This window comes from Talpa occidentalis, unplaced genomic scaffold (assembly GCF_014898055.3).
Source record: "Talpa occidentalis isolate TD23 unplaced genomic scaffold, MPIMG_talOcc4v2.1 talOcc4.10, whole genome shotgun sequence".
Classification (NCBI taxonomy): Eukaryota; Metazoa; Chordata; class Mammalia; order Eulipotyphla; family Talpidae; genus Talpa; species Talpa occidentalis.
In genome coordinates, this window is record NW_023600993.1 from 72,273,867 (window position 1) to 72,296,935 (window position 23,069).

At 43.5% G+C, this 23,069-nt stretch overlaps 1 protein-coding gene across 1 annotated transcript in view; it reads left to right on the plus strand.

Annotated features, from left to right (window-relative positions):
- The window catches only part of BFSP1 (beaded filament structural protein 1), a 30,394-nt gene that overhangs the window by 3,511 nt on the left and 3,814 nt on the right, over positions 1–23,069 (plus strand). Inside the window, 5 exon segments of the mRNA XM_037501602.1 lie at positions 5,647–5,677; positions 6,329–6,393; positions 9,239–9,325; positions 13,406–13,513; positions 20,231–20,451. Of these exon segments, the coding sequence (XP_037357499.1) occupies positions 5,647–5,677; positions 6,329–6,393; positions 9,239–9,325; positions 13,406–13,513; positions 20,231–20,451 (512 nt within the window).

Sequence of the window (23,069 nt, forward strand, 5' to 3'; positions counted from 1 at the left end):
CCTTAGGGGGGAACTTGCTTTGGGCAGTGATATTTGTTTTTGTTTTTTTTTTTAAGATTTATTTTTCTTTATTTATGCATACAAGAGCTGGGGTACAGGCCAGAGGTGGGGGGGCATGAGATAATTCACCAGAGACAGAGTGGGGAGCAGAACAGGCAGACTGACTGAAACACACTGCGGAGGGGATCAGCAGGAGAGCCAGGAGAGGTCTGCTGCACCATGTGGGTTAGCTCCCTAGCTGGAGATCAAACTCAAGCTGCAATGGCTGGCGATACCTTGATAGTGCTGAGACTTTAACCCCTGTGCTACCATGAAGTAGGCAGTGATATTTGGATGCAGTACCACCTCTAATCTCTTGATTAAGAATCTTGAGGTTGCTCCTTCTCAAGAGAACAGAGGAAGACATTTCCATTTTTCCTCCTCATGTGACCCAGCCCCATGACAGGTTTTATTACAGAGCACTTGATATGACAGATATCAGCTTAGTTTTCTCCAGAGTGTGGGGTCGTAACTCTGGTGGGGTGGGAAATATTTTAGATGGCTCATGGAGGGCCAACTTCTTAGCAGTTGTGAATTGATTTTTATGATTACCTTTTATTTATAGTGGGTGACATAAAAATCCCCTTTTTTAAATACATGCAAGTAAAAATGAATCATTTGAGGAAAAATATGGTGTGAATAATAGTACAGGTGATACTCTGGATACAGCAGAAACAAAGAACACAGCACACAAATGCAGAAGCTGGGCAAGGCCTCCAACTAGCTCATGGGAGCCTTGAAACAGCTTTGTGGTCATTGACTTACACCCCAAAATGACTCCGTCCAACCTTCTCTTGACCACAGGGGAAACTAACCCTTGGTGAGATTAAATGACTTTAGGGCCTCACAGCATGTGGTAGGTATAGACAGGTATTGTGAAGTCTTTTGTGTCCACAGTTCATTTTCTACTTGTAAGGATAGTCAGGGAACCTCTGTCTCTCAGGAGACAGACACACAGCAGTTTCTGGGTAAAGATGGCTTCTTTGCACTTGATATTGGTGTTCCATCTACCTCTCCTGGGGGCACCCGAAGTCAGACAGAAACACTGAGAACATTGGCAGCTTCCTGCACCTGTCAGGCTGTGGAAACATGAGTGATCTGCAGGAGGCACTGTCCGAAGTGTGGACACTAGGACTTCCAGGAGCAGCCCTCAGCCCCTGGGGGAGTTGGGTAGGGGGCTGAGTTCCCCTGCAGGTTCAGAGAGGGGGTGCTATAATCTATCAGGGCCCCAGCCCCAGGTGTCCATAGTGATGGCCTGCTCATTATGCACCCTCATTGGCTTGCTTCCCTTCCCTGTGTCACTGCCCTCCCTCACTAGTGGAGTCACCACTCTAAGCAACCCAAGCCCAGTTCTTGCCTGGGCGTGTACCTCTGGGAGACTCAAACTAAGGCAACCCCTTAGGGGGTTGGTTGAGTGAAGGCTGGATCTTCTGTTCTCCATGTATTGAGATTGTTAGATGAGAAGGGGGCAGAAATGGAAGAGTAGAATTCATGTCTCCTTGTCTGGTCCATGATACTGGTTGACAAATCTTTCAATGTCTATATACATCATATCAACAAGGTTTTGACTATCAACTCAGTCTCAGTGTCCATTTCCTTTGGCTTTGGATCTTGGAAAATATGACAGAGTGACAGGGACTGATAGCTAATACTTTCACAAACTGCCATTTATTAATATTACTTAGGTAATTAAGCTTCCAAAACAGAGCTTCTGTCTTTTTATCAGACAAATAAGCTAAAGATTATTATTCCAGGGTTGAAGAAAAAGTGTTTTTCAATTAAACCCTAGTGGGCCTCCCCGGTGGCACAGCGGGTTGAGCGCAGCGCTGTGAAGCTGTCCGCAGCCTCTGTGGCGCCGGTTCGATTGCCGGCCAGGGAGAATCCCACACGGAGAGGCAGACCTCTCCTGTCTTGCCTGCTGCTCCCCTCAGCATTGCTTTTGGTCTGCCTGCCTGTTCTGCCCCTCGTTCTGTCTCTGGTGAATCCGTTCACCCTCCCGCGACTCTGGCCTGTACCCCAGCTCTTGTATAAATAAAATACATCTTAAAAAAAATCAATTAAACCCTAGCTTACTAGAAATTTTAATGGAGTTTACTTAGTCATTAGCAGTTGGGTTTTTAATGGAATTTCTAGCATCTATGTGAATGGAGTTGGTGAGGTTGATTTTGCAGGTTACATTAGATTCTAGTTATTTCTTCAGTCCTTTTCTTAAAAATGGTCTAGAGCAGAAATTCTGAAACTTCGTTGTATCAGTATCATCCAGAGAGTGTGCTCATTTCAGGGTCTCAACCCCAGAAATTCTGACTAGTAGATCTAGGATCTGCCAGATATTTGCATATCTAATAATTTCCCAAGTGCTGTGATCCAGGAACCATACTTTGAGCACCTCTGTCCTAGATCTAAAACATACAATACCAGGGTTGGAGTGTTTTCTAGATGCTTTTGCTTTTGCTGGTGTTGCTGGTGGAGCTTTTGAAAATGCAGCTGACAGCATCTAAAGCATAATAAAAATACTAGTGTCTACACATTTCTGAGTCTGAGTGCAAACAAAAGAAAGCACTTCCAAATGAATTCTCCCCAGCAGATGAGCAACTGCACATCTTGCAGAAACATCTGGCTAATCCCTATTTTGAGGATAAATAGTGGCTGGCCTTTATGGTCACTATCAACAATTTTAAATGCTTGGATGAGGTGACCCAAGAGTGGTTGTTTGAGGGAGGTGGGTGAAGATGGCTGGCACATTGCAGAATGGGATCTGAACTCTTGACTAGTGGAGAGAAGCCCAAGATGTATCATCTTGAACGCAGTGTCCAGTCCCTTTAATTTCTGGTTTCTCAGCCCTTTCCTACTGCTGGTAAGGCATTCAGCCTTTCTTTACACTACCATTTCTCTCATGAAGGGGCTTCACCAGGCTTATGTGATAATTCTGGGTAATTCAGAGAGCCAGACATCAGACCCTTCTAGAGCCCTGTCCACTTTATTGGGGGAATTAACATCTTATTTGCAGAAGGGCATCAAAAAGAAGGTCATCATCTGTCTTCTGAAGGAAGAAATAATACTGATGAGTTCTGCATAACTGTTCCTGTGATAGAGGCTCTGAGGACCCATCACTGGGTCTCTAGAAAGCTAAACTCTTTTTTTTTTTTTTTAAAGATTTATTTATTTATTTATACAAGCACTGGCTACAGTCAGAAGCGCAGGAAGGTGAGAGAATTCACCAGAGACAGAGTGGAGAGCAGAGCAGGCAGACTGACGAAGTACACTGCTGAGGGGAGCAGCAGGCAGCACAGAGGTCTGCGCGCCATGTGGGACCCTCGCCCGGTGGCCAGGGATCGAACCAGCGCTGCAGAGTCTGCAGGCAGCTTCACAACACAGTGCTAAACTGCTGGGCCACTGGGGAGGCCCTCTTTTTTTTTTTATTTTTGTATTTACCATAAAATTGCACCCTCCAGTTTGATCTTGAACAAGTCTTAATTTCCTTCAGATGAACCCTCAAGTTCTTTTAGGTAGGTAAAAAAGATTCAGGTGTTTGAGTTGGGTGAGGTTAGCCACTGCCCTACAATCTCCCTCATTTCAGAGCAAATTCACACAGATGTTTTCATTTATTCTGTTGCAGGCCCTCCAAAAGTTCATATAGTCTCTTTTCTAGGCCCCCAAAGTCCTTGCTTTCTGATGTTTTAGGTACTTTCATGAAAAGCTTATTCAAGACAGGGGATAAAGTGGTCGGAATTCTAAGAGCCTTATTGACAGCATTGGTCCTGTATCTCCCTATACGTGTGGTCTTCCACGGGAATGACTAAGGAATCAAGTACCTTTCCTAATAGTTCAGGCCAAGGCCTTCCTGCAACCTAAACCCTATTATGTGTTGGTGGGGCGTGTCTCAAAATATCTTGGCCAGTTCACATCCCTTGACTGTTTTAACTCTGTTCCTGCCAGGGTGGATAATATCTGAAATATTTTTGTCAAACCACAAATCCACCTTTATTAACAAGAGCCCATTACTAACATTCCTCACATGTTGTAATGCATCATTAATAAGTCAGTAAAAATTCACTTAGTAAGCTTTCAGGTATTGGTGGGTGTGTATAGCAGAAGGGAGTAGGTTGGGTGGGTAATTCCCAGGAACCCCAGTGACACTCAGCTGTAATAGGGCACTGACCATTGACATATTTAAGTCAATTCCAGACATCACAACACTATCTTGTTCACAACAGTTCATAAAGAACTATAAACCTATATAAACCTAAATGGTTTAGGGCCTCCCTCATGGCACAAGGGGTTAAGCACCACACTATGAAGCAATCCAGCCAGAGAGGAACCCACATGGCGAAGCAGACCTCTCCTGTCTCCCCTGCTGCTCCCCTCAGCAGTGCATTTCAGTCGATCTGCCTGTTCTGTTCCCTAATCTGTCTCTGGTGAATCCTCTCACCCCCTGTATCTCTGGCCTGTACCCCAGCTCTTGTATGCATAAATAAATAAATCTTAAAAAAAAAAAAAACCTAGGGTCTCCCCTGGTGGTGCAGGTGGTTGAGCGCAGTGCCGTGAAGCTGTCCGCAGCCTCTGCAGCGCTGGTTCGATCCCTGCTGGCCGGAGAGGGTCCCACATGGCGCGGCAGACCTCTCCGATCCCACCTGCTGCTCCTCTCAGCAGTGTATTTCTTCAGTCTGCCTGTTCTGTTCCCTGCTCTGTCTCTGGTGAATCCTCTCACCCTCCCGCGAATCTGGCCTGTACCCGGTTCTGGTATAAATAAATAAATAAATCTTTAAAAAAAAAAAAAAAGAACAACAACAAAAAATAAACCTAAAAGGTTTATCCAAACAAGGTCAATAAAATAAAAGTCAATGATCTATCACAAAGTTTGGTAAGACCATTCAGACTTCTGTCATAAATGTCATTTCCGGCTGTAAAGGAACACAAGCTGCCCACCAGAACAATTATTCCAAAAAATGCATTTTGTATAAAAGATGCATGGTTTCAAGGTGTCAACAGTCCTTAGGAGAAAAATATTAAAATGAAGGTTTCTGTGTTAAGGGCAAATTATTCTTTAGTCTTAGAAATTCAACTCGCTGTGGAGATATAGAACAAATATAGATCAAATTTTAAGATTATTGGTATGTAAATATAAATATACTCTAAATTTACCCCCACCCCCAACCTTCCCCCCTCTCCTTCCCCAATTTTTCTAGATCAAGTTTTCTCAAGTTTGACATTTTGGGCGGGAGAATTCTTTGTTGGGGGGAGAATTCTTTGTTGTCCTGCGTATTAGAGGACATTTAGCAGCATGCTAATAGGAAGTAGCACCACAACCCAAATGGTGATAATTAAAAATGTCCCCATGAGGGCAAAATCACATCCCTCACTCCCACTGAGAACTATTCTTCTGGCCTAACCCAGTGCCCTGCTGGAAATGCAGACTCTCAGACAATGGCTGAGACCTGCTGAATAAGAGCTGTGTTGTAATAAGACCCCAGGTGGTCAGTGAGCTCGCCTGGCTTACTCCCAGATGTCTACATTGCGAGTCCCCTCAGAGGTGGGTGCCTGGCTTACTCCCAGATGTCTACATTGCGAGTCCCCTCAGAGGTGGGTGTGTGGCATTTCTCATTGCAGGAAGCAGATGAAGCCTTACCTGGGAACTTTCGCCTCAGCTGGAAGCCCAGTTTCTTTCTTTCTTTCTTTCTTTCTTTCTTTCTTTCTTTCTTTCTTTCTTTCTTTCTTTCTTTCTTTCTTTCTTTCTTTCTTTCTTTCTTTCTTTCTTTCTTTCTTTCTTTCTTTTCTTTCTTTCTTTCTTTCTTTCTTTCTTTCTTTCTTTCTTTCTTTCTTTCTTTCTTTCTTCTTCTTTCTTTCTTTCTTTCTTTCTTTCTTCCTTCCTTCCTTCCTTCCTTCCTTCCTCCTTCCTTCCTTCCTTCCTTCCTTCCTTCCTCCTTCCTTCCTTCCTTCCTTCCTTCCTTCCTTCCTTCCTTCCTTCCTTCCTTCCTTCCTTCCTTCCTTCCTTCCTTCTTTCTTTCTTTCTTTCTTTCTTTCTTTTTAAGATTTTTTATTTTACTTTATTTATTTATACAAGATCTGGGGTACAGACCAGATGCTCTGGAGAGTGAAAGGATTCACCAGAGACAGAGCGGGGAAGAGAACAGGCAGACTGACAAAACACACTGCTGAGGGGAGCAGCAGGTGAGACAGGCAAGGTCTGCTGCACCATGTGGGACCCTCACCAGCTGGCTGGGATTGAACCGGTGCTGCAGAAGCTGTGGACAGCTTCACAGCACAGTGATCAACCACCTGAGCCACCAGGGGTTGAAACTGGAAGCTCAGTTTCTGCGGGATGATATCAGTGCAGCAAAAGATAGGCACAAAAAGGTCACCACAATCTTTTGGACAGTTTTCCCCCAGAAAACCCAGTTTGGCTTTGATCAGACAAGTCCAGGGCACTTGTGTATGAAAACGATCCCCTTAGGATACTTTTGTGTACATGGAACCGTGTGGTGGCAGGTGGGGTGCTGGGCAGCACATAGTAAAGCAGATGTACGTAGAAGACGGTATCTATATACCACATTAAAGTTTGCAAAACTATTTTATATAGCTCTGTCTTAATAAAGCTACAATCTGTCAACTGTTTCAGCTCAGAAAATGCAGACATGCAGAAAATGCAAAAAACACAGTTCTGTTTTTTTTTTTAAAAACGCTGCCTCTGGTGCTTCGTTTCATGTAGTGCTCTGCTCTGTCTCCTACCCCACCCAGCTTTTCATAAGCCTGACTTTTGGGGGCCTTGGTGTACTGGAAAAATCAAATCCTGGAGCTGTGTAACCATGAGCAAATGTTTTAACCTCTCTGAGCTTCTTCATCTTCAAGATGTAGATACCAGACTCCTTTCTGCACAGCTATGTGGGAAACTGAGTGGAGAGGACTTGTGGGCCTGGCCATGACCCTGGGGCTGTTTTTGCCAGTGGCTTCTTCTCCTTCCATTTATCAGTGTCTGCAATCTTGCCTCAGGATTTTCTCCAGGCAGCTGTAGGCTGCTCTGCCTTAAAGGGAAGGGTGGGAAATGAATGCTCCTGGGAGCAGCCTCAGCCAATAACTGATGTAAGTTGATAGACACCTGCCTCAACTCCTTTGCCTTCTGTTCTGCACCAGCTCGCAGCGATGCCTACTAGCCTGGGCTCCAGGTGCCCACAGTGGTGACTTACCCGACAACACACCTTCTCTTGACCACCTTCTCTTCCTTGCCTCTTCTTCCCACTCCACCACTTGTATTTCTCAGCGTCTTAGCCCAAGTAAACTATTTCCACGCACAACCTTCTCTTGGAGTCTGTGTCTCAGTCCCTTTATGTTGCTGTAACAAAGCAACACAGCCTGGGTGACATACACAATAGAAATTTATTTTTCACTGTTCTGGAGGCCAGAATATGGACATCAGGGGTCAGGGAGCCAGTGTGGTCAGGTTATGCTGAGGGCTGTGTTCCTGGCTTGTGGACAGCTATCCTCTCACTGTGTGCTCACCTCACCTTTGTGTACGTGGAGAGAGAGAGAGAGAGAGAGAGAGAGAGAGAGAACACTCCCTGGTGTCTGCTGTCTGTTCTTATAAGAATACTAATCCTGGACCTCCCTGGTGGCGCAAGGAGTTAAGATGCAACCTATGAAGCTATCCACAGGCACTGCAGCACTACTTCCATCTCCGGGCGGCCAGGGAGCAACCAATATACCGCATCAGACCTCTCCTGCCTCGCCCGCTGCTCCCCTCAGCAGTCTACTTCAGTCAATTTTCCTGTTCTGGTCCCCACTTTGTCTCTAGTGAATCCTCTCACCCCTCCCCACAGCTCTGGCCTGTACCCCAGCTCTTGTGTGCATAAATAAATAAATCTCTAAAAAAAAAAGAATACTAATCCCATCGGGGGGCTCCATCATCACAACCTTTTAAGTCTCCCCTCTCCCCACCCCTGCCAAATAACATGGTATTGGGAGTTAGTGCTTCAACATGTGAATTTTGGAGTGGCACAGTGTTCAATCTATGACGGGCTGCTTCTGGGGAGACCTAAACAGAGGCAACATGATAAAGTAGGTGAGGCACCTGGTCCAACTGGGAGCTTGGCACATCTGCAGGGGACATTAGATTCTCTTCCCACCTCAGCATGGGCTGGCTTCAGTGTGGCTTCAGTGTAAGGACTGCCTGTGGTTGTGCATTAATGGGATGCCTCCTCTCCCTTTGGCATTTCTCTCACTTTCCATCAGGCTCTGCTTCTTGTCTCTGCTGTATTTTGCAGGAATCCTGAGAATAGTAGCTAGGGACAGATTCTAAGCAGCTCAGAACTTTCTTGAAGACCATTTAGAATAACAGTAGTATGGATTGAGAGCTCATAAGCTACCAGTTATGGTCTCATTGGATCCCAAAATAAATAGCCTGTGATACAGTGTTTTAGGCTATCACCCCATCATTGGGTGGTGGGATTTTGTGCAGCTGCTGTATCTGGGGAATGATCACCATATTTGTGGAGAGCTCAGAAGAAGGGGTGGGTGGGTGGGAAGGCACAGGGGAAGGTGCTGAGGAAGGATGTGGGCTTAGCCCGAGTCTAACTGGAATGGGAATCACACCCCAAGGCTGGTCCCGCCTTGAGGCTAGAGGGTTGCTGTCAGTGTCCTGGGTCAGGGATGAGATGAGACTGGGGCTGACTGAGGGCATACTCCATAAGGGGACAGCTGGGCCATTTTTTAGCCTTCACATACATGGGTACAGCTCTGCTGATAAAGGGGGTCTGGCAACCCCTTTCCAGACTGTTTCCCTCTTGTTCAGAAGAACCTGAGATTTAGCAGATTTCCATAGTTTGCCGGGGGCCATGCATTGCTAGTAAATGATTTAGTCCTGGTCCCACTGATCAGCCTGTCCTTTGAAGTGCTGCCCCGTTTTAGTGTCAGAAAGGGTCCTTTGTACTCTCAGGAGCCTCTTTTGTCCTGTTTTGCTTTTCTCTCATACCTCTGCCATCCAGGGCTTTGTGAAGACAGCAGCAAAGCATTCATGTAGCTGCAGTGGAACAGCGAATCTACCTGCCTGTTAAGATTAAAGGCATGTAAAGTCCTGCTGCACAGATTGCCACTGTCCTGTTTGTGACAGTAGAACACATGAAAGCATTCACTCCTGGGGTTACCTGCTACTGGAGGGAAAACTCAGGCAGCTCAGGTTTTAATGAGAACACTTTCCTTCCTCCAACAGAATCTTATGGAAGTTCAGAACTATGTCAACATCCTGCATCAGATTGTCCAGACCACCCCTCAAGCATTCTCAAGTGGGGTGAGGGAGGTAAAAATTGGAGTGAGGCTGCAGGGAAGGTCTGTCTGGGATATTTTTTTAATATTTTATTTTATATCATTCTTACATCATTTTTCATTTTTGCACAATGTATGCATTTTCATTTTGGTTATATTCCCCATACAATTGCACCCCCCCTTTTTTTGACCCTAGTCCTTCCTCTCCCCAACCCTCTCCCACCCCCGTAGTGTGTCTCTGGTTTATAGTTGCTTGTTGATTTTGATTTTTACTTTGTATTGATTAATCTTTTTCCTGGTCCCTTATTTAGGTTTTCTAAATTCCTGCTATGAGTGAGACCATCCGGTATTTTTCTTTTTCTTTCTGACTTATTTCACTGAGCATGCTCCCTTCTAGCTCCATCCATGTTGCTGCAAATTGCATGAGTTTATCTTTTTTGATTGCTGAGTAATATTCCATGGTGTATATATACCACATCTTCTTGATCCAGTCATCTATTTTTGGGCATTTGGGTTGTTTCCATAGCTTAGCTATTGTAAATAGTGCTGCTATAAGCATAGGGATGCAGGTGCCCTTTGGAATTAATGTTTCTGTGTCCTTTGGGTAAATACCTAGGAGTGGCATTGCTGGATCATATGGAAGCTCTATGTTTAGTAGGTCAAGAAATCTCCACACAGCTCTCCATAGTGGTTGGACCAGTCTATCTGGGATATTTTTTTAGGCTTTCACTCCCTCTGTTAATAGAGACCCAAGGAAAGGTGTCGGATGGTGCAGGGAGCCATCCCCATCTTACATTCATGCCTGAAGTATCCCCTTCTGTGCTTTTACTAAGAATGCTGGAATTTTGACATCTAAGGATCTAAACTTGCTCCTGGCCATTTTCTTATTTATTTTCTCTTGAGAACTGAGGGCTCTTTTTCCTTGCTAACTGCACGAGAAACCACCAGGTTGCCGCAGCTGTGGCTCTGTGCGGGGGTCCCCTTTGTGCGTGAGCTCCTGCTGCTGTGTGCTTGCAGCTCTGGGTGTGTGTGGGTTTTATTTTGGTTTTGCTTTTTGCTCTTCTAGTAGGTATGTCGCGTGTCTCCCTGTGGTTTTAACTCACATCCTCTTGCGAATAATGATGCTGGGTATCTTTTCATGTGCTTGTCATTCATGTATTTTCTTTGCTGAAGTATCTGCTCAAATCTTTTGCCTTTTTAAAAAACTAGGTTGTTCATTTTCCATGAATTTTGAATAGAGCGCTCCAGACAATTAGTGATTATCTTTTCAAGTTTGGGCTCTGCTAGTAATTATGTGAGTCTGTGACTTGAAAACTTTAGCTATAAGGGTATCAGGAAAGAATATTGAGATAGATTTTTAAAAAAGGGTTTAGTTGTAAAATATTATTCCCAATATAGTGTCTCAACTTGCTTTGGGTTTTCTCTCAGCTATTGACACAGCTTTTTTTTCCAGTTGGGTTTTATGAGCTTTAGTGATGCATAGCGTGATACACGTAAAGATAAAATGAAAGAATGTGGATTAAAATAAAAACACTATTGTGTCTCTTTTCCAGACATTGACGCAGGCTGTTCAACTGATAAGATTCTAGGCTTTTATTGCAAAGATGACTTATGATGGGTTTTCAACCCTGGTGGCCCTGGCAGTTGCTTGGAGGACTGCCAGGGCCTTGCCCCCCAACTCAGTCAAACAGCCTCTGGGGAAGTAGAGAAGTGGGTGCCTCAGTTGTTTTCAATGTCCCAGGGCAGCATCTGGACCAGCTGCAGAGCCAGTGGGCTAGGGTAGAAGCCTGCTGGAGCTTTTTGTCTTAGTCTTCATAAATATCAAAGCTAAAGAAATCCCCAAATTTGCTTTCTAAGACACTTTTGAACCCTGCAGATAATATCTAAGAGACAGAAAAGGTGTTTTAAATTTTAATTTTGGGGGATTATTTTTGCTCTTCCATATGTACACACTTCCCCTCACCTTCTGCCAATACCCCATAAGAGGCAGGAAAGTTACTTCTGTATTCATGGGGATATTCTTGTTCAAATTGTCTGCTAATTACCATGACAGGCTCCTGCTGTCTTTAATTTGTGTAACTGAGTTTTACAAAGGCCTGAAGTAGCTTTTCCTAAAGCCTGAATTTTTTTTGGCAGGGGGCTTGGAGATTTCTCGCTGATACCTTATTTTTATTTTGTAATCTCATCTCCCCCTCTAATCCAGAGGAGTTTTATATCAAAACACACTTTTAGAATCACGTCATAGTTTCTCCTGTAAAAGCATTCTTCTGAGTTAGAAGAACATAGAGTCTGCCAGGACCTATTTTGATATCAGCATATGTTAATGAGCCTCAGTTTTGCTGGGAGCTTGTTAGACAGACTCCAGTTCACCCCAACCCCCCGCGCCTCCCAGTCAGAACTTGCATTTCAGCAAGTCTATCCCCTGCCATCACCACCCCCGCACCCAACCAGGATTTGTGAATGTTAGAGATGGAGAAGCACAGATTATCAATACTTTTCTTTTTTCAGTCTTAGCTTAAAAATTCAACATATGAGTTAGATGTGGCTCTCAGGTTTGTCTCACTGGCTCTTGTTATCATCCTTAAAACGTGTGTAAATCATCTTTGCACAAATCAGGAGATACTGGTGCCGCGTTTCCTAGGAACGCAGGTCAACTGGGAAATATGTCAGTAGACAGAAAGTCAGTGTCTTCTAGCCAGGGGACATGCCGTGGTCGGTCAAGCTGCTTTATTACTCACTGCTGCAAGGCAGGTGGTGCCCAGAGAGCCTGAAGTCCTGCCTTCTCCGTGGTGGGGCCATGGACCTGGGCCCATGTGCTTCCCTTTTTTTTTTTAAATTTTTAAAATTTTTTTTCAATTTTATTTTTATATTCCCCATACAATTGCAACACCCTTATTTTGACCCCAATCCCTCCTTTCCTCGCCCCTCCCCCCCATATTGTGCCTCTAGTTCATAGTTGTTTGTTGATTTTGATTTTTTCTTTCTTGTAGTTATTCTTTTTCCTGGTCCCTTATTTAAGTTTTCTAGATTCCTGCTATGAGTGAGACCATCCGGTATTTTTCTTTTTCTTTCTGGCTTATTTCGCTGAGCGTGCTTCCCTTTATGCAAGTTTGTCTGACTCTAGCTGTCTATGTATCTGCGCCACTTGCAGGGTGTTTGAGAGCAGGGCACTGCCTTGAATGTATGGTCTGGAACACAGCCACCCTGGCTGTGTGCTTGGTTTTGATTTTGCCTGGCTGTGAGGCAGTGCAGCTTGAGTCAGAAGACACTAAAACCCCTTAGCAGTCAGGTTTTCAGGAAGGAATTTGGATGTTTAAAAGTAGAGAGGCTGGTTGGAGAAGGTTGGAGAAGGTTGTTCAGAATGTAAAAGGTTGAGGGAGGATCTCCTTCTAGAACATTCCATGAACTCCTTCCTTTCATTCTTTGGAGGTTGATGTTTCACAATTGGTGCAGGAAGAATGTCTTAACTCAGGGCTTGGACTGTGATGTCTACAGATAACAGAACATAGAGCCCGAGGCTAGTCTGCATTCTAAGTTTTCCTTTTTATGGAAAGGAGATTGCCTTGTCCAGAGTCTCTCAAGTGGTATGTGGCACAGCCAGGTCTAAAATGTGGGTCTCCTGACACTTGTTCTCTATGCTTTACACTCAGCATTTGAAGGCTCAGACCTTGGCGACAAAGTGAAAGGCTTCACAGTCGTTGTAGGACTGTCTTAACAATTTTCACAGAAGAGGGAGTTAAGCCACAGTCCTGCAGGTTGGAAGTTCAAGGTCAGGGTTTCATTCCTGGTGAGGACCCTCTTCCTGGCTTGTAAACCATCACCTTGCTGTATTCTCACACAGTCTTTCCTTGTGTATGTAGAAAAAGAGAGCTCTGGTGCCTCCTCCTCTTCTTATAAGGGCACTAATTCTATTGTTGGGAGCCCTGCCCTCAGGACCTGATCTAAACCTAATAATGTACCAAAAATTACACCTCCAAATATCCCAGTGGAGGGGAGGGCTTCAGTATATGACCTGGGTGTGTGGGGAGGGACACAAGCACACAAAACATAACAAATTCTCTGAATTTCCTCACATGGAAAATGCACATGAATGATGCCTTTCTTCTTTGTATAGGAGAACCTCCTGACAGAATGGGAAGCAGCTGCCCCACAGAGTCAGCTGGAGCAGAGACAAGAAGTGCTCTCTGACTTGCAGGCACAGAGAGCCGAGTTGCAGGCCCAGGTACAACTTACACCTGTGCACCACCTGTTAGGCATTCACACCATAGCATGAATCAGCTCTCACAGCACATTTTTTTATTTAAATATTTTATTGTATATAATTCTTACATCTTTTTTCATCTTTGCACAATGTACGCATTTTCATTTTGGTTATATTCCCCATACAATTGCACCTCCCTCCTTATTTTGACTCTAGTCCTTCCTTTCCCCACCCCTTTCTCCCCCACTCCTTAGTGTGTCTCTGGTTTATAGTTGCTTGTTGATATTGCTTTTTACTTTGTATTGATTAGTCTTTTTCCTGGTCCCTTATTTAGGTTTTCTAAATTCCTGCTATGAGTGAGACCATCCGGTATTTTTCTTTTTCTTTCTGACTTATTTCGCTGAGCATGATCCCTTCTAGCTCCATCCATGTTGCTGTGAACTGCATGTGTTTATCTTTTTTGAATGCTGAGTAATATTCCATGGTGTATATGTAACACATCTTCTTGATCCAGTCATCTATTTTTGGGCATTTGGGTTGTTTCCATAGCTTAGCTATTGTAAATAGTGCTCCTATAAACAGGGGTGCAGGTGCCCTTTGGAGTTACTGTTTCTGTGTCCTTTGGGTAAACACCTAGGAGTGGAATTGCTGGATCATATGGAAGCTCTATGTTTAGTAGGTCAAGAAATCTCCACACAGCTCTCCATAGTGGTTGGACCAGTTTGCACTCCCACCAACAGTGCAGGAGAGTTCCTTTTTCTCCACATCCTCGCCAACATTTGTTGTTGCTAGTTTTTTTTAATATGTGCCATTCTCACTGGTGTAAGATGGTATCTCATGGTAGTTTTGACTTGCATTTCCCTGATGACAAATGATGTTGGACATTTTTTCATATGCCTGTTGGCCATTTGCATTTCTTCTTCAGAGAAGTTTCTTTTTAGCTCTTCTTCCCATTTTTGACTGGAGTATTTTCTTTGTTTTTGTTGAGTCTCATTAGCTCTTTGTAGATTTTTGTGATCAGTCCTTTATTGTTAGTGTTCTCACAGCACATTTTGATTCAAGTGTCACATGCATGCAGAAGAGTGCATGGCTGTCTCGCTCGGGGTCCTCATAAAGCCACTGCACCTGTGTACATGTGCTCTGAACCAGAAAGAGGGCATGCTCAGTAGGGTGATAGGCTGACCTGATCTGTCTCAAAATGAGGGGCTCCTGAGGAGCAGAATTTTCATGCTGACATTGGAAAAGTCCTGGGAAGAGACAGACAGTGGGTCATGGGTTAATTTCTAGCCCCTCAGAGATGCTGTTTGAGCCCCCATTGAGTCACCACTCATCCCCCCACAAAGGCAAAGGTATCTGATTTTGCAAATTCATCCATTTGCCCAGTTTGCGCTTGTTTTTAAAAATAAGAAATGGACACATATTGAGATTTTTATCCTCTCCTAACTCTAATCTGTGCTCCCTGCTATGACCGAAAATGTCTCCTTTGGAATTTGATGATACTCTTGGGTGTTTCAATATTCGCCTCTGCTTGGAGTGTGTCAGTGGAAAGCTCACTTTTCCACTCCACCACTTTTTTTTGGTGAAGTTTCATTTGAAAATTTAACAGAAGAGCTGGGTCCTGTTTCCATGGCCCGCCTTCTTAGTTAGTGAGCTTTGAGGTTTATGCCTCTCGATTCACTTTTATTTACCATACACTTAACTGCTCATGGGAGGGGACTTAGAACACTATTGCTTCACACAGCAGTGGAACTGTTTCCCAAGTCCAAATAGAATCAACATTAGCTTTGACAAGGGCCAGAGACCCAAAACTGTAAAAGACAGAACCGTTAGAAAACCTAATTTATATGTTACACTGTCTCTATCTCTCCAATGCCACACACGTAAGCACATACTTTAAAACCATGATTAGATCTGGTGCATTTGTAGGTATTCATCACCTTCCAGATCATCCCAGGATCTCATTTTGGGAACTTAGAGTTGAAACACCCTACTTCCCATCCTATCAAACACATACAAACCTCTTACTGGGCAGCAGCTCTCAGTGGCTGCTGGAAAGCAACCCGGGTCTATTGTCTCTGGAGGTAAAAGGAGTACTGTCCTTAAAACCTGCCCTTCTCACAAGACACGTGACTCAAGACCAGATGTGTCATTTTGGTGACTTGGTAGTGTGTGGTTTCCTGGAAGGATAGATATAGTGTGTATATGTGTGTGTGCATACATGCACATGCATGCATGTACACACATTAATTTGCTTGTGTGCTTGTGTCACATGCATGTGAGATAGATGCACGTGTACCTACATGTGAGTAGGTGTGTGCAGATGCACACATGTGTTTTTTGCATTGTGTCTGTATTTTGTGTGTGTGTGAGATCAGGGAAGTGGTGGAAAATCCCAGGCATGGCCCTAGTGACCTTATGTTTTCCAAACTACCAGTTACAACTCTTTATGGGGCACTAAAATGAATTCAGCAGAATCAATTGGCATGCAAGAACTTGACAACCGTGGCCTAAGACCAGGTAAGAAATAACAGAGTGCCTGCCAAGTGAAAAAGTAAGATTTGTTTTCTGAAGCCTTTGTTTTAAATATATATGTGCGTTTAAATACACATTTATTCAAATATATGCACACACATACTTATTTGTGTGACTTATGATGTCAAATGTGTTCCCTTGTGCTTAAGGTGATAAAGTTGAAAAATTCTGTGCTAGTACTGAGAAAGATAAAAGAAACACCCTGACGTGGTAAATTTTTATTTTCTCAGAAACATGTCATCAAAAGCATAAAATAAAGTACATTTCACTAAAAGGAAGTGAAATTATATTGATACATGTTTCAAAATATTACCAAACCACATCCTGTGAGCTCATGGTTCTGTAGATTAGAAGACTGGGTGATTTGCTTGGTTTCTCTGCCTGGCTCTCACAAGCTGGCGTTAAAGTGCCGGCTGACCTGGGCCCCTTAATATGGAGGTTTGTGCAAGGATGGAAGGAACAGGCCCAAGATTGGAGCTAGTGGCTCCTCCTTTGGAGTTGAATAGACCACACTTTAAAAAAGCTCTGGGGATGGCACTTTGTACTGATGGAAGAGAAAGAACGTGCACTTCTGGTTTTCTAATTGCGTGCACTCAAGAGTTCCTCACTGAGAGTGAAAAAAAGTCATCAGTTGTAAAGTGTGAACCACTCAAGTATCCTTTCTCATTAAAGCTGCTTAGCAGCATCACCTAGTGGTAGCTTTTGGTAAGACAGAGTCTCATCAGGGAAGGCCAACCCCTCTCCCTCCAAGCCCCAGGCAAATGCTGTGTCTGTTTTCCATCGCTATGGTTTTCTATCTTCCAGATTGTCATATAAATGGAATCAGACAGTCTGTATCTTTTTCCCCTATTTCTTTCTTTAAAGTTTGCTTAAACTGGGATCCAAATGAAGTTCACACGTTGTAGTTGTTTTCTATGTCTTCTAAATCTCATTTAACCTACAGGTTCTCTTCTACCTCTTTTTTCCCTGAATGTTTTAGGAATATGCATTAATTTTTTTTCTTCTGTGGAATATGCATTTAGAATCTGGGTGCTGTGGGCACCAGCACCTCCTGTGCACATGGAGAAAGCTAAGCTGAGATGAAGGCAGCTGTGTTTACATTTTGCACTCTCTTGGCTGCCCACTTGATGTGCTGGCCTTTGTGCTCGACCTCAGTCACTCAGCATCTGGCAGTTTGGGGAACAACTCTGAAAACGAGACTGAAAAGTGGGGAGCCTGACATTGTGATTCATCCGATTCTGGATTTTTACTAGCTCTGATATTTGAGCTTCTAAAGGGTTTTTAAGTTCCTTATTTCTTGGAAGTACTTCTTGGAGTATGTGGACACTGGTTAAGAATATGAAGCTGTACTAGGAATCAGACGGTATGTCTTGGTATTTGACAGGGGACTGACTTGAGTTTAATGAGGTTTAATGAGGAGCAGAAACCTGACCAAATTAGGTTAAACAGAAAGGGCCATTTTGTTTTATTTTGAATTAATTTTAGGCTTCTGAGAAGCTGCAAAAATCACACAGAGGCTCCCCAATTACTCCACCCAATTTTCCCAAATGTTGACATCTTAATAACCACAATATGGCGATTAAAACCAGGGCCTTCACCACGCTACCATCCTAGTCGTGGGCTTGACTAAAATCTCACCAGTTACCCGACTTGTGCTCTTCTGGGCCAGGTTCTGCTTGCATGAAGTTGTCACTTCTCCTTCAACTCCTCCAGGTGGGGACAATCTCTCTCTCTCTGTCCTTATGACCTTGATGGGCAGTTATTTTATAGACTGTCCCTCCACTTGGGTTTCCCTGCTATTTTCTTAGGATTAAGTTGATGTGCTAGGTCTGTGGCAAGGACACCCCAGAAATGATGCTGTGGCTCTTGGGGCCTCTCCTCAGGGAACCCCTTGCAAGCTGACTTCGTACTGGCGATGGGACTTGGATCACTTGCTGAAGGCATGGCTCCCAGCTTTCTCCACTATCACGGTATCTTTTCTTGTTTTCCAAAGGTGCAGAATGTAAAAGGCAGTTGATGAATATTGAGAGCAGGGAGTGTGGCAGGGGCCAGGAACCAGGGTCCCGCTCACTTCCATCTCCCTTTAGTACTTTTTTTCTCTTTTAAAGGACTCTGTCTTTACCCTTTGCCTTCATTTTTCTGCCTCCTAAACAATTACTTGCTTCATACACATTGTGAAAGATTGCTGCTACAAAATGGGGGCCGAGTTTATATGCCCACAAGTTTACATCAACTTGCCACCAACTCACCTCTATTTCTGAGACCCCTCTCCATATTCCCAGGAGAGGAAGCATGTGATAGGCCAGGCTGAGTCAGGCCTGACCCTGGAGCTATAGCTGCAGTCAGAGGGGAGGGGGCCACACTGCTGCGGGCCCCGCCCTAGGGGTGAGATCGCACAGGTACCAGACAAGGGGGTGATGTGGACTGGCAGATGCCTTCCCAAAATGTATTACCTGTATCCCTTCCTTTCCTCTCCCTTCCTCCTGCCCCCTACTCTCTCCCTTCTATGTTTCCTTTGACTGCTTTCCCTCCCTTCCTTCATGACAGAGACATTCCTGAAAACCTTTGTACAGTAAGTTTTCAAATGTCATCGCTTAGGGAATGTCACTTTCTAAGGCCATATCTGTATATAAAGTGAAGACCAGGTTATCATTGAAATAGTTGTCCTCTAGATTGTCGCATATGCACATTTCTGCCTTGTAGCAGACATAGGGCAAGTTGACTTCGGACACCTGTCTAGTGCTCGTGACTCAGATGTGGTCCGGGAGACCAGCTCCATCAGCATCACATGCGCGCTGGTTAGAAGTGCAGAACCTTCGACCTCACCCCAGACCTGAGTCAGAATCTGCACCTTAACAACATCTGCATGTGCTCCCAAGGCACATGGAAGTGTGAGAACTGCTGATCTAGGTAGAAATGCTGTTTACTAATTTGTTTTATTTTGTGTTTTGAAGACCGACCCAGGATGCAAGTTAGATTCTTAGCTGGGAAGGTGAGATTGTCAGAGCCTCGTCTACTAATACTAAGCTTGTGAAAAAGTCTGTGTATGGGTCTCTGGATTATCAGTAGCTTTCCAGCAAATATAACACCGCCGCTTTCTATTTTTACCTTTTTATTTATTTATTTATTTTAAAAAGATTTATTTATTTATGCAAACAAGAGCTGGGGTACAGGCCAGAGATGCAGGAGGTGAGAGGATTCACCAGAGACAGAGCAGGAAACAGAACAGGCAGATTGACTGAAACACACTGCTGAGGGGAGCAGCGGGTGAGACAGGAGAGGTCTGCCAGGCCATGTGGGTTGCTCCCTGGCTGGCCGGGGATGGAACTCACGCTGCAGTGGCTGCGGATTGCCCATAGTGCGGTGCTTAATCCCTACACCACCAGGGATGCCCCTACTTCTTTTTTTTTTTTTAATGTGGCATTATTACTGCTGCTACTTCCGTGATTTGTTTCACCTGCTTGGGTCCTTAACGTGTCTGTCTACATTGTCTGGTCTGTCATTTCATGATGGAAATGTAACTTGAACTTCACCCATTTTATGAGAGCTGGGAAATATCCCTGTCTATCATCTCTCACCTATGTCTATTTTTACCTTTTTCCTATTTTTCTATTTTTACTTTAAGTTTTACTTGCTTTGATTTAATATATGGTAGGAACCAGGAACCAAGATCTGTGCAGCTTCCCTAAAGCTAATTTATTTATATACAAGTGCATGCGTGCACACACACACACACACACACACATTTAACTACCAAAAAATATGTTGCACAACTGATCAAAAATGAAGAGAAAATGAAAGCACCATAGCGATTGAAAAAGAACAAGAAAAGTTTTTAAATCCTTTCCTTATTTATAAACTATATTTAAAAATAAATTTATAAAAAATTTTATGAACAGCTACCGAGTATGTGTTTTTTTCACAATCAGATTTATGCTAATTCATTAAAGTGAAGAGTGCACTTTATTTTGAATTATATGTATTATACATGCAAATTCAGGGGCTGCTAATGCTGAGTTTGGAGGAGCTCAGTTTTCACATTCCTCTTTGGCTCAAGGATTCCGAAGTGATTCATTGCTGACAGAGAAACTGACAGAAACAAATGAGCAAAACAAATCTTGACACACCCAATCCTAGTTCTCCCTGCCAAGTCTATGTCTTAAGGGAGGTGGGATGGATTTCCTACAAGTGTGTCTTTGCCCACAGACAGCAACTCTGGAACAAACTGTTAAAGATGCTCATGAGCGCTGTGATGAAGAGCTGCAGCTCTGCAAGGAACAGATCGAATCCCTGTGGAAGGAGATTAAAGAGACAGAGAGGGTCCTGGAGGAAGCTTCCTGTGACTGCCGGGAGCTGGTGGTCGACCGGCACACTCTGAAAAATGAGCTGGACCAATATCATCAGATCACTGTGAATGAAGGCAACAGGTGTGGTGGAAAGGGCACAGTGAGAGAGCGGGATGTGTCTCCATCCCAGCCATTTATTCCACAGATCTTTGTTGAGTCCTACTGTGTTCCAGCCACAGTTTTATCCAGCCAGGATGTGGCAGGAGTGAAACACAAAAATCCATGACTTTGTGGAGCTTGAATACTAGTGGGAGAGACAGATGAAGGATGAGTTTGTCACAGAGGGACATGTATGACATGTGACAAGTGCTAAGTCATAAATTCTGGCTGGGAAGATGGGAGGAAATAGTGAGGGGGCTGATGGTGGGGATGTGTGAAATTTTAAATAGCGTGATCAGAAAAGGCCTCACTGAACACGCTACTTTTTACCCCACATGCCTTGGCAACGTAGCAATATATAGGACACTCAGGAGTGTTTATGAAATGTTGCAGGCGAGATGCCTAGCACTGTTTCGGGTCTGGACAGTGTGCAGAGGTGGCAGCGTTATTACTGCTGCTACTTTTGTGATTTGTTCCACCTGCTTGGGTCATTGACATGGCTACATTATCTGGTCTCTCATTCATGATGGAAATGTAACTTGAACTTCACCCATTTTTTTTTTTTTAAAGATTTATTTATTTATTTATGCAAGCACTGGGTACAGTCAGAAGAACGGGAGGGTGAGAGAATTCACCAGAGACAGAGTGGGGAATAGAACAGGCAGACTGACAAAATACACTGCCGAGGGGAGCAGTGGGCGTGGCAGGAGAGGTCTGTTGCGCCATGTGGGACACTTGCCCGGTGACTGGGGATCGAACCGGCGCTGCAGAGGCTGTGGGCAGCTTCACAGCCCAGCACTCAACCGCTGCACCACCAGGGAAGGCCCTGAGCTTCATCCATTTTATGAGAGCAGGAAAATATCCCTGTCTATCATCTCTCTATTTTTATCTCTACATCTCCATCATCTCCATCTCTATACATCCTCTGTGTTTCCACCTCCACGTACACATATGTCTGCATTTCTCACATCTGCATGCATGTGTTCATCAGCACCTACACCTACATTATCTATGTTATTACATCTGCATCTATCATCTACACCTGTACCTACATCTTCTCTACCTATACCCACACATCTATACTTACACTTATATTGATGCTCTCCACACCTCTACCTCCATCACCTCCACCTTCTCTACATACACATCATCTACCTTTACACTGTCATGTGTTTACGGACACTCACATCTGCATCTATGTCTGTATCACCTACATGAACATCTGCACATACATTGACGTTACCTGCATCTACATCACATCTGCATCATCAACATCTCTATCCTTTATACCTACAGGTACATCACCTACATATCCTGCATCTACATTATCTACATCTGCATCATCTACATCTACACCTGTATCTGCACTTAGAATTGCATCACCTATGCCTATATCATCACTACCTACCTCTACGCTATCCATATCCATATTTACATCATCTGCAACTGCTTTCTCTGTGCCAACGTCTATATTCTTCATCACCTAATCCTACACCGACACCTGCCCCTCATCTTTACCGGCATCATCTGTAGCTACATCACCTGCATGTGTCTGTACATTTATATCATCTACATGTGCACCTACATCATGTCCTTGTACATTTATGCCTAAATCTACATGACCTATATCCATACCTTCTTCTACAGTGTCTATAACTACAACTATGTAGTGTCCTAATCTATATTTATATCTGTAGATATCATTTAAGAGAACAGATTGGTGTCAGCCACTCACATAAGCACTTTGATTCTCTATTAGCTTGTGATTCTTTGAGTCAATCTTGCTGATTTTTTGGGTTTGGAATGACTTAAGAGAGAAACAGCTAGAGGTGCTCACGAGGAAGAGTTCTTTCCTTTTCTTGGGGTGCTCTGTCTTGGCTGCAAGCGCCTGAATGTTTACCAGGAAAAGCAAGATTTTCTTTTTCCTTCTCCAAATACGGTCAATGTATTGTGCAGACTTCCAAGTTACATTTACACCACAGTGAACACTTAATACATATTTAAGAGAATAGGTCTTGGGTTCACATTTAAATGTCTGTGAAATTTTTGTTTTGGAAACAAAGAGGTAACTGGATACCCCTATTATTGTTTTGTTCATAACTTCCAATTTTGACATAATTTCAAATTGACAGAAATGTAAGCATAGAGGAGGGAATACCTGAATATTTTTTACTTAGATTCACTAGTAGTTTACATTTTGTCTCATTTGCTTTATGTCTTTTTCCTTTTTGTATTTAATGTATTTAACTTTTAAAAAGCAAGTTGGAGATAACATACCCTGGCTGTCCTAAATGCTTCAGTCTGAACACCCCACTATTTTATTAGAAAAACAGAAAGAAAACAAAAGCCCTCTTCAACAGAGAAGTGGCATTTTTAGATTATATTGATAAATAATCCCACTTTTCAATTTTTCTATAGGTGTGTTTCACAATTCATGAGTTGAGTTCAAAGAAATAATTATTTCCTTTATTTCCTGCCCAGTGTATAAATATATATGTGGTTATCTGTTTAAAATTACATATAATTCATGAGTAGTTTGGTCTGGGGAAAGTATTTTCTAATTTCACCCACTAGAGAGTCGCTTTTGCCCCCAAGTATCT